The sequence below is a fragment of the Sinocyclocheilus anshuiensis genome, unplaced genomic scaffold, assembly GCF_001515605.1.
Source record: "Sinocyclocheilus anshuiensis isolate Anshui unplaced genomic scaffold, SAMN03320099.WGS_v1.1 scaffold223, whole genome shotgun sequence".
In the NCBI taxonomy this organism is placed as follows: domain Eukaryota; kingdom Metazoa; phylum Chordata; class Actinopteri; order Cypriniformes; family Cyprinidae; genus Sinocyclocheilus; species Sinocyclocheilus anshuiensis.
In genome coordinates, this window is record NW_015548214.1 from 1,127,769 (window position 1) to 1,139,894 (window position 12,126).

The window sequence follows — 12,126 nt, forward strand, 5'->3', positions numbered from 1 at the left end:
GTTACAATTAAAAAATAACCGGGAGAATAAGCCACGATAGTAGTTCCTGAAAGAGTTATTTAAAAATACGTTTCTCTAAAAATATAGTTGTAGTGGATTGAATAACAATTAGTTAGCATTTATTATCAGATAACGTAAATTAAGCAAGACACAGTTATGCAAAACACCGGCAGATACCGCAACATAGAGTAACCGGATGCAAATGCAGAGCGGACAATATTTTTGTGTAACTTAATTTGTCGTCCGGCTTCAAACGTCACTGTTTAGATATGACCAGACTGTATCAGCCTCTCTAAAGTTTTTTTTTTCTTCTTCTTTTTGACATAATTGGTGGTTGTTGACATGGAAGACAGTGAAAAGAAAGCCCCATCAGTGATCGATCGTTATTTCACCCGCTGGTATAGAACTGGTAATATGTTCTGATCAGTATTGTTTGTTCTTACTTCAACTCAATGCATATTCAGATTAGCGTTTTTTAATATATACATTTTTAAGATTAATTGACTGATTGATTAATGAGATTGATTGGTTTGTTGTAAATGCTGATGTAGATCTAAAGGGAAAATCATGTGAGGATCACTGCATTCTACAGCACTCCAACAGGTAGATAGATATATTATATTCTCGATCTATATATTCGTATTACTGTGTAATTTTTTTTAAGTGTTTCTTCAACTACGTACACTTTTGCAAGGTCAACTTATTTCAATTAGCAGACAACAACGTTTTTCTTTTTACATGAATATCACTATATTAGAAACTTTTGTATTTTTTTCTACACTTCAAATGCATTTTATGTCTAGATTTTAATCAGTACATAAATCCCAGATTCAGATTTCAATCTTAAAAACTATAAAGATACTACTACACATTTTAAACCACTATTATCTAAACCAGTCATGTGTATTTATTTTATGAAATGGTCTTTATACATTTTTACAGCTGCTACACAATTGTACACAGTCAGCTGAATACATAATCTGAGATGTAGGTTGAAATGACACCATGTTGCAAATGTTCACGATGTCCGTATTTCCACTGTTCTTTTTTTTCTGAAAGTCCACAGGGTCAAAAGTGTTAATAGTTGGAGAAACGCCCCTCTATACTCATCTCTAAACTCTGCTTTCTTCTTATAAGGATATGCGTCATCACACTTGCTGAGTCTCATCCTATCCTTCAGAACGGACGAAAAATCAAAAACATAAACTACCAGATCAGTGATGGATGCAGCCGTCTGAAGAACAAGGTGTCTGGAAAGTCAAAGCGAGTGAGTACTTTTGCCTTGAATGATTTTCACACTGTCAGTGCATCAATCAATACACTAATGATTGTGATTAATTACTTGTATATCTTGATTCACACTTTCCCTGATCATCAGTAAGGATAATTTATTCTGTAGGGTGGTCAGTTCCTGACAGAGTTTGCGCCACTGTGTAGAATAACGTGCACAGATGAACAGGAGTACACTATATTCAGGTCAGTTACACAGACAGCCGCTGGATATACATAACATTCAGTTTCTATAATCTTAAAATTATGTCAATTCAACCCATATTTCCCCAGCTGTATCAGAGGACGTCTCCTCGAAGTAAATGAAGCCATTCTGAACAAGCCAGATCTGTTATTAGAAAAGGTGACTTACAGTACAGCTTAAAAAATAAAATGGAAAATCTCCTTTTAACCTTTTCCAAATTTAAGACCACATGTGTGAATTGTGCGTTCTTTTTTTTTGGCACAGCCTTCCACAGAGGGATACATTGCAGTTATATTACCTAAATTTGAAGAGAGTAAGAGTGTCACTGAAGGCCTTCTGACCAGAGAACAATATGAGGAGGTTCTCACGAAAAGAAACCAACAAGAAGAGCCTTGCTGAGATCAACCTGCACTTTGAAGCTACTGACTGCTGAGTCTCTTTTGAAGAATAATTGCTTCAAGCAGGTTAAAAACGTCAGTGGCATCATGGCTGTGTGCCACTTACATTAAAAAAAAAAAACATCTTGAGAAAATGACGACTTGAAGGAATGAAGACTTGTCTGCTGGATCCAGAACAGTCTTGGATTTCACTGGAGTGCATTTTGTTTGACCACTATTCATGAGATATATGTGTCCTGGGTATTGTTTAGTTTATGGTTTCATTAAAACTGTTTTAATTTGAGAATTAGCTGGTCTGTGTCCTCGCAGACACATTATTTCCCTTCCGGTTGCTGTAAAACTGCTTATAGCCCTAACTTTTTGGAGATCATTATAGTTTGAGTAAATGCTAAATAAAGGAACAGCTCCCTTCTGAGCATTTTCAACTGGCTCTTATGTTAGTTATGTTTTTATTCAGTCAATTTATTTTACACAAACTAAGGTCAGTGCTCTCAAAACAATTAACTGCCATCTGAACATTTTGTAATTTTTCCAAACAGATTGCACAGATAACATGACAAACATTTTCATATACATAACGTTTAAAAAATAAAAATAAAAACTTACTGACCCAAAACTTGCATACACTGGTGTATGTAAACATGTATTTTCAATATAGCTGAACATATAACCAACAGAAAACATTTAAATAGTTTTGATGTTAGTATGTGCTTTTAATAAATGTGTTGATTGAAGACAATACGTCGTTAGTTTGGAGAAATGTGTAAAACTGAATAAGCATGTCATGTTTTGTGCATAAATAAATCACTCGGACATAATTATTTTAAGAAAAATAATGTATATTTAGATTTCATTTGATCTGATTTCACAATCATTCAATGGTCCAACACTAATACAACTTTAGGTCATAGCTGCACAATCATCTCTAAAGCTTATGGTTTGACTGACTGTAGTATAAATCAGAGGAACATTTTAGCAAAATATCAACTAGAATTGGTGTGTGAATAGAAACCCAATACTGAAGAGCCTTTTAATCTGTGCCATACTAAAAAGTTGCTCTTCAGTACACGACAGCTTAAACTATTGATTTATATACCGTTTTACTGTAACCTTTTAGGTTAATGTACCAAAGCTTGACTTACATTGTTAGGACTGAAGTAAAAATACAAATCACAGTGACCTACAAGGCAGTCAATAATATTACAAGGCTGTCACTCCTACGAAAGTACATTTAAAGAGACAGTTCGCCCGAAAATGAAAATCCTGTCATTAATTACTTGCCCTCATGTCATTCCAAAACTGTATGATCTTCTATGGAACATAAAAGATGCTGTTTTGAAATATGTTTCAACTTTTTTGTCCATACAATGAAAGTCAGTGGGTCTACAACAACAAAGGAGTTTTTTGAGACTTCAAAATCACTTATTTTTGTTTCACAGAAGTCATACTGGCTTGGAATGACATGAGGGTAAGCAAACGATAACAGAATTTTCATTTTTGGGTGAACTATCCCTTTAAAAGGAACTGTCTTTTTCATTATCGTCCATCAGAAATGCCTCTTTGGAAAGTAACATTCCCTGCTGTAAACTCTCAAACAGAATCAAAATGCTGATTTCTCATACTAATATCCAAAGTCACTGAATTTCCTTCAGCATTGAGCAGACTGCCCTGTGGCAAGACCAGTGTAGAAAGATGATTAAAACTGGATATATTTGGCATTGTACATGAGGCAGTTTTGTTAAATACAGTGTTACAGTTTGGTTTTTTTTGCATCAAAACTTTTATCATGTACACCTCAATGTTGGCTAATCATGAGAAACGCAGCTGAATATTGTTTCAGTTAAAACCGTAGCTTATTTACCAGCCATTACACTTGAAAGAGTCGCATAATGATCAAACACATGCAATCAATAAAGGGTTTTTTCTTCAATATTTTTTGGTGTCTGGAATGCGGCTGGTAATGCTATTGTACACCACAAAACGAATGGGCAGAAGCACAAAGAATGGCACGTTGTGAGCGAGTGCATTGCACTGTGTGAGAGAACAGGCAGAAGCGCTATTTGCTCTCCAGGAATGTTAGATTGGCCATGTGCTGCTCAAGGGATTTGACCCCAAAGCCGTTGGAGCCTTTGCCATTCAGAGTTTCCTCGCTGACGGTCGTGTTCGACTGCTTCTCCCTCCAGTGCTGAGGTGAAGCTACACAGCTGCGTTCTGATTTACACTGGAATTAAAGGTAGAAGATAGAGTTTAATATAAACATGCTCTAAAGCTTGATCATGCACATTTTTTAAATGATGGAACAGAACATAAATCACACCAGAACATTGATTAAATAATAAGTTAGGATGCACAATATATCAGTTAAAAAGAAACATTTATTTAAAGCTTTTTAAATTGATTATTAACATTCAATATTGTAACAATTTAATCAGCTAGAATTTTAATAACAGTGCATCCGTAACAATGACATAATAGCATAACACTGTCCTAACCAGTGTTATTTTAACATGGAGATACTATTATTTTTATTTTACTTCATTTTTTATTTATATTTAAATTAGTTTTTGTTTATATATTTTCTGTTTTCATTTTAATTTTGGTTAAAATTTGAGGAATTTTGTTGTGTTTATGTATTTTTTTTTATATATACTTTTTGTTAATTTTATTTCAGTTTTAAGTTGAGTTATTTTAGTATATCAAGTTAAATTAAATGAAAATGAGAAATGTGACAACTGAAATATAAGCTGAAATAAAACGTTTAAGTTTTTTTATATTTTATTTTCAGCATCTAAAGTTTTTTTTATGGCTTTAGTTTAACTTTAACTTTAGTTTAACAAAGTTAACTATAGTAACCCTGTTCCTTATCACAATGCGATCCTTTACATGTAAATCTGAGATTTTGTCCTAACCAGCCACAACTGATAATAAAATTCAGGCTGATACTGATAAGCTGATGATTATTGTCTCAATGGCAAGCTGATAATTATTGTCTCATTATAATGTACAGTATGAAAAATGGATATTCCTTTTGAGATTTGCTAACACTGACATTTAAAAATGTTATCAAATCATTATATAGTTTTTAAAAATTAAGTAAGTGTTAGATGACGGCTTGAATGTAATCTAAATATAAAAATACAACTAATGAGCAAACACAATTAAATATATAACATCAACCGATATGGATCAAATTAAAAAGTTAATCTAGATCGTCATGTTGCTACCTACCTTTCTGATGAGCTTATTACAGATGGGCAGTAAATAGACCACCACTGTCAAGATGCCTTTTGTATTCTGTATTGATGAGTCAACCTGAACAAGACAAGAAAAACAGATGGATCATTAGCTGACCAAACTACCCAAAATACCGTTTTGTTAACAAGTACACCTTGTGGCTGCTTGTTTGGGCCCACATTTCAGTAAAGCTATCATTTTGCAGCGACAACAATCTATACATTATAGACTGGTTCACATATAATTGGTTGTTGTGAAATAATATGCGAGGGCTCCAGAAGACAAGCTGGGAGATCCTGATTAAGCTTGTTTTTCTGGAGAAAAATAGTTTTCTTGGTTCCACAGCACGACACAAACATAGCCTCTATAAACCTATTTAAACCTGCCTCTGGCTGTGACCTTTGCTTTATCAAAACAGAAGGATGACCCTGGACAGCATGCCATTTTATCAGGTTAAATGGAGTCAGGAAATAGAGTGAGGTCAGAGTCTTTGCAGGAGCAACAGATCTATTATCTAATCACATGTGGCAGTAACCTGTGACTTTAAACTTTAGTTTATATTGTTCTCTTTAAATGTCTAAATTCAGGTGAATCTATATCATTTGAATCCTCAGATTCTAAATTATGAATTAAAGTGCATTACAAAACAAAAACAAACAAAAACCCTACTCATGTCTTATCTGCTCCATTCACTGATGTACAAGAAGAGTCTGTAGCTGTTATACTGCATTACCTTCTGAAAGATGGCACTCTTGCCCTGAACCGGAGTCTTGGCACAGACCTGCAGTTGTTGACATGCGTCTGACAGCTTCTCTGTCTCAGATAGAATAAGGATTCTGTCTTCATCCAGCAGCTATAACAGACACAACATGTGGCCTTAGCATTTAAAGCAGAACACTTGAGAGATGAGAACTCTAAACAAACTAACACAGCAGCTCTTTTGCTTGAAGACTCGTTTTCTACATTAGACAACATTTTTTATTATGTTCTTTAAAAATGGAAAAGTATAAACATGACATAGGCTGAATAGGACACTTGACAATTTTTTTAATTCAAGGAAAACAAGCTGATAGACTACACTTGTATACTGGCTTTATTTTGCTTCAAAAGTTAGTTTTTCATTATATACCTATATATCAAATGTTTCTTAAGCAGCAAAAGCTGTTTTCAACATTGATAATAATAAGACAAGTTTCTTGAGCACTAAATCAGCATATGCTTTCATCTGACAATGAAGACTGAATTAATGATGGCGAAAATTCAGATTTGCCATCACAGGAATAAATTACATTTTAAAATATATTAAAATAGAAAACAGTTATTTTTAACCTGAAATTACTCTGAGAATAAAATATTTTAAAAAATCATAAATTACAGAATATACATATATATATATATATATATATATATATATATATATACACACATACACATACACATACTATTATATTGTGGCATTTTGTTTTTTTATGCACATAGCATTGCTTTCCTTTCTACGATCCTTTCAGGACTTCCTGTGGCAAGGACAAATTTAACAATCTAATAGCCCTAATTGAGACTTTCACGCAAAACTACATTACAGGTTTGCCAAAGTGAGGTAATTGCTGAATTTGAACTGATGGATAAATAAATGGACGCAAGCAATTTGATTTAGCTATACTCTGCTTACAGCTGGGGAAATGCATTGTGGGTCAGGCATGTTTGAGATTATTAATCAAACTGTGCAGTGTACCACAAGTGTCAGGCTCTGTGATTATGGATGAGTGGCCCCTGTCCGCCCCAGCCGGAGCAGGGTTAAGTAACACTGATCCACGTCTCTGTGGTCCCAATAAGATGGATGGCAGTCATTACAGTCCTTTATTTACAGGCGTCTAATTAAACTGTGGTACATAAGGGCCTGGTGGGCATGTGGGTGCGTTACCTGTGTGGAGAGAGAGTGGAGGATGTGGCACAGCTGGAGACCTTGGTCTGACAACACCTAGAAAACATTCCATAATGTAAGGCCTTACTCTGTACCAGAGTAAATGTTACACAATTTTAATTTAGCAGGGTTATGAAATATAGTGATTCAAATCACACAAACTAGTTTAAGGTGCATCAAGATTTTTTTGCATTAAAGTAAATTGCCTAAAATGGATGAGTTTTGGCTTTGTTTCCCTATTGTTTTCAAGACTGCTGAAGGTAATGGCTGAAGTAGTTTGACCAATAGCGTGCAGTCCTTCAGGGCGTGTGAGAAGGTGGGATCTACAGAGAACGGTCAGAGCAATGCAAATACACGTACACATAATATGTGAAGCCTATAGAGCATGTCAATTGAAAAACAAAGCCAAAACCCAGACATTTTAGACAATTTAAAAATCCCAGCCAGGACATGTTCATGAAAAAGTGGATGTATGGTCACCCTAAGTTAATTCCACATAAAGGCCCATTCACACCAAGAATGATAATGTTCAGTTTATTATTAGCACATGCAACAGTTTTGTCATCTGTTACTTTAAATGCTCAAGCTATTTAAAGTCAAATTAATTCTGATTGGCTGTCAATGTTTTTATCATTCATCAGCTGAAAAAAAATGTATTCCAATGATATTGTGTTTCTGTGTTATTATCATTATAAAACTTATTACTCCGTGTTATATCATTATATAACTCCTATTCTCATAGAATTAGAACGATTATTACAATATTTGCAACATCTCCCGCCATTTATTTCAAGTGTCCAATACCAAGTCCTATCTATCTGACATCTACTCACAAAAATTACTCGGTGCGCCTTTAACATCTCACTGATAATAATAATAACAATAATAATAATCTTTATTTTCTATAGTGCGCTGCCTTTAAATGTTACTTCTCAAAGCGCTTTACATGACAAATAAAACATAATTAAAAATTATGAAAATAACATGCATTCAAAACACTTCAATAATAAAATGAATATAAAAATTCACATAAAAGCTACCCTAAAGAAATTAGTTTTAAGGCGAGATTTAAAAATGTTAAGAGAATTCGCCTGCCTTATTTCAATTTCTTATTTTCAATGAAATTGAGGACTGACGTCTCAGTGAAAATGCCTCAAGAAAATGTCAAAAGTGGCATTCAGTAGTCAAATGAAACGATTAGTGTCATGCTGTGTCATGTCAAAATGATCGTAATTACCAGGAGATTTTTTTCTGAGCAGTTAAGATCCTCAGAAATTGTTTGTTACTATGGCAATGCTCATAATTTCATAATTGATCCATGTAAAAAAATAAATAAATACCATGGCAAAATACTTAATTGTTATATTAAATCACCTCTCTACGCTCTTGCACAGTCTTGAACAAATCAAATCAGGTAACATTGGCATAAAAAACAGCAAATCAAACAAAAAATTTGTAATGTATGAAGTAACATGGTCAATGGCTTTTGTTTTCGTTGAAATCAACGATCAAGTGAGATAACTTGGAGACTTTATGTTACTTAAAATTATGAGTTTCCAAGTTGTAATTGTGAGTTTTACGTGAACGGTTTACTAGTAGGAAACTCAGAATTGTGAGAATTGCAACATGAAGTCAAAAAAGGCCATAAAAAGAGGTACACAGATGTATTAAAGGAACTTTGCTGTGCTGTTCTGCTGTGACGTTGAGCAGGTAAGCTTGCTCTGTCAGATAAGAGGTTGTGTTTGGATGGAGGCCAGTGTGCCCTACTAATAGAACGACACACTGTCTAATCAGCATTTCCTTCCCATTCACAGCACACATCCTGCACTGGATCACAGTATCTATATATTTAATAATATATTGATCCATCTTTTCCAGGGGATTCATTGCTCTTAATGGCACCTCGAACAGATTCAATTAAAAAACCTATGAGAGAGAATGAACGCTGGTACCTCAGCTTGGTGGAATAGATCCAAAGTTGTCTTCAGTAGGCCTTCCCCCCTTAATCACAGATGACAAAACAGCAGAGAGTTAATGAAACATCCTCAGGAGATCCATAAAACCGATTGTGTAGGTTGACAGAAAGTGCAGATAAACAACAACATGGTTTAGTTTTTCTGAACAGATATTTTTCATAAAGCTTAAACTTTCCAGCATGCTGTCCTTAATTTCCTGTGTAATAAAACACTACTGGAACCAATCTGATAATCTGATAAATGGCCTATGAATTTTATGAAAAGGTTTCCAGGGAGTTACCTGGTGAAGAGGTACATGGAATACGCCATGCTGGATATGATCTGACACAGTCGAACCATCTCGTGGTCCTGCTCGTCCCAGCGCTCCACCTCTGAGTCCACATCTGAGGTGAGGAGACACAGTTCCAGCCCCAGCTTAGCGATGGTGGTTTGCTCCTATATAAATGAACATTAGAAGACTCTTCAGATCATGGCCACAAGGATACATTTAGGCGAAATGAATACTGACATATTACATAATGGTCATTTAAATATGTATCGTAGAGGTTACGTTAACAGAGAATTTTCCACCGCTCACCATATTATAAAAAGCTAAATAATAATGCATCTGGTATATTGCATTTCCACGCTTTAAAAACATTCCCACACTAAAAAAATAATCCTGTTAAAAATTGTTTTCAGTATATGAAAGTGCTGAAATAAAATCAATTATAATTATTAGATGGAAAAACATAAAATCCTTGCCAACTAATTGAAATAAGGTATTAAAATTTGTCAAATAAATTAAGCTACTGTAAATAGAAATATTTAAAAAAGTAAAAACTAATAAAAATGACAAAGGCACATAACAAACATACTAATACTTCAATTAAAATGAAAATTGAAAATATAAAAATAAAAGCTAATTTAAAATATTAACAAATACTATAATAGTATATATAAATAATATGAAAATAACACTGTACATCATCTGGTAAGACTAAACATGCTCTAAAAGTGTTATATATGCAATCGTTTGAGGTTTAGACTTTCAAATGAATTTTAATTAATAAATCAAACTAAATCAACCAGTTTCATCACACTTAGGCTGATCAGTTGTCCATTTTAGTTCTTTAAATCCTAATAAACTTAAATTGTAGCTCATGTTTTGTCAAGTCCAGGTCATTACAGACTTTATCTCAAAAATAATTAGGTTTTGGGGGTCGTGGAGTGAAAATGCAAATATTGTAATCTACATATGGAAATGTAATGGCAAACATCTATATAATTTTCAGGACAAAATTTACAAATAAGGTAAAGAATAGAACATGACGAAAAATATTCAACCCAGTCTGTCAAACTGACAGATGAAAAATTTCATTACTCCAACTTGTTCGTACATAACGTTTTATTAGGAGAAATTGTACCTCAGCGTCAAGTTTGGCAGCCTTGACTGTCTTCAGGCTGGCAGAATGCTTCTAGAAAAGAGATGAATCAGTAAATTTGATAAGATATGATATGGTAAGAGAAATTTGTAATAACATTTAAAAAAAATTGCTTTTAAGGCTCACCCCTGGTCTCGGTAGAGAGAGATATGTTTTCTTATCACCTAAAATGAAGACATTTTAAGTATTACGACCAAAAATATCTACATAATTATCATTTACATACAGGACCCTATATAAAATATAAAACTTGGCTCAAATACATGTCTAGCCTGAAAATGGCTGTGGATAATGATGTGGATGAACAGAAACAAAGGCAGGATCTTGGGGGATGACAGTTTGTTTTGGGAAATATCTCGGTTGGCACTGATGATGACTGGGAGCCTCTCGTCTGGAACAAAAACATCTCCCCAGCCACCGGGTTTCTGTCATGTTACTGATGCCTTCCTTCAGACTCTGACAAATATCGTTGCCACATAAAGATCTTTATGAACTGCGTGAGAAAACCACAGTTTCAGCCGGAAGAGCTGCCATCGCTCAAATACATCCTTGAGCGCTATGTCCAAATACAGATGAGTGAAAGGACTCTCACAGACCTGTAATCTCACTGGGGCCGCAGCAATGCACCCTTAACCTTGCCTACAGAGATTTATCCAGCCTCTATTCAATTACCTCATGTGAGGGATGTGGATGCAGTGTAAATGTCAAAGCCGCACATCTTTAGTGGCTAGAAAAGATTGCAATCTGGCCACAAGGAAAAAGACCTTTAAAAACTGTTATCGCTGGCCTGCCTATAGGCATGAACAAATGCATTTTGTGCACCTGAAAATAACTGCTACTGATGTATTCAAAGCACCCATGAAATCTATATTACAATATTGTGGTACGTACTGTGGTAAATGCAGATATCATAAAATACATAAACGTCTTTCATATCTTGGGCTGGAAAAAGAAGCTGTTTGAGTTTGTAGTCCTAAAAGTCGGCCTACAAATTGATGTCATGACTGAATGGCTTGATTAACGCACCTCTGCGGCCCTCAAACACATCATTGATCTCCTTCAGTAGGATGGCCATGTCACACAGCTGGGACTCCCAGGCCTCGCAAAACACATCCAGGTTTTCTTTGGCAATCTTGCTGGTGGGGTGCAGAGCAAGGGTCTGTGCTGCTGAGATGATCTGAGAAGAAATTGAGAGAAAACGTTTATAAAACGGTTATTAATTTTTAACTCAGTTTTAAATATAAGACAGTTCCAAGGTTTAGGGTCAGTGTGATTTTTTATTTTTTTTTATCAATACTTTTATTTTGGAAGGATGGATTATCAAATGGATAATCAAATGTATTATCAAAAATGTATTAATGTATTATCAAATATAACAGTACATTAATAGATGTAACAATACATTATAATCTTAATAAATATTTATTTTTCAAATAAATGCTGTTATAATATATTCATCAGGAAAAAAATCCTGAAGAAGAATCCTGAAAAAAAAATATTATCACATCTTTGCCATCACAGGAATAAATTGCATTGTATTCGAATAGAAACAAACAAATTATATATATTCAAATAGAAAACCGTTATTTTATTACTTATTTATTTATAACTTTTTTATTATATTATTGTAATGCAGCCATGATGAGCATAAGAGACTTCTTTCAAAAACGTAAAAAATCAAACGCTAATATATATAATA

At 34.2% G+C, this 12,126-nt stretch overlaps 2 protein-coding genes across 4 annotated transcripts in view; one reads left to right on the forward strand and one right to left on the reverse strand.

Annotated features, from left to right (window-relative positions):
- The first annotated feature begins 236 nt into the window (after positions 1–236).
- On the forward strand, positions 237–2,680 carry abitram (actin binding transcription modulator). Its single transcript, XM_016440657.1, has 6 exons — positions 237–409; positions 552–603; positions 1,138–1,267; positions 1,400–1,476; positions 1,564–1,633; positions 1,739–2,680. The coding sequence occupies exons 1-6, from the start codon at positions 343–345 to the stop codon at positions 1,871–1,873; spliced, it is 531 nt and encodes a 176-aa protein (XP_016296143.1). The 5' UTR covers positions 237–342; the 3' UTR covers positions 1,874–2,680.
- Positions 2,681–3,365: 685 nt separating this feature from the next.
- Positions 3,366–12,126, reverse strand: part of LOC107653856 (alpha-catulin-like) — a 63,275-nt gene continuing 54,514 nt past the window's right edge. For 2 of the 3 annotated variants that reach the window (XM_016440713.1, XM_016440711.1), the window contains exons 11-19: positions 11,454–11,604; positions 10,554–10,591; positions 10,410–10,460; positions 9,284–9,438; positions 8,980–9,028; positions 7,028–7,084; positions 5,840–5,959; positions 5,101–5,184; positions 3,366–4,093 (exon numbers count right to left, since the gene is read on the reverse strand). In XM_016440713.1, coding sequence (XP_016296199.1) covers positions 3,929–4,093; positions 5,101–5,184; positions 5,840–5,959; positions 7,028–7,084; positions 8,980–9,028; positions 9,284–9,438; positions 10,410–10,460; positions 10,554–10,591; positions 11,454–11,604 — 870 coding nt within the window. In that variant the 3' untranslated portion in view covers positions 3,366–3,928. The remainder of the gene's footprint in view (positions 4,094–5,100; positions 5,185–5,839; positions 5,960–7,027; positions 7,085–8,979; positions 9,029–9,283; positions 9,439–10,409; positions 10,461–10,553; positions 10,592–11,453; positions 11,605–12,126) is intronic. The other variant, XM_016440714.1, reaches the window with a different exon arrangement.

Bases quoted from the DNA above. Each gene is read 5' to 3' on its own strand.
- abitram (XM_016440657.1), top strand. From the start codon at position 343: ATGGAAGACAGTGAAAAGAAAGCCCCATCAGTGATCGATCGTTATTTC. The intron at 410-551 runs GTAATATGTTCT...ATGCTGATGTAG, and splicing joins CACCCGCTGGTATAGAACTG to ATCTAAAGGGAAAATCATGT. The intron at 604-1,137 runs GTAGATAGATAT...TCTTCTTATAAG, and splicing joins ATTCTACAGCACTCCAACAG to GATATGCGTCATCACACTTG.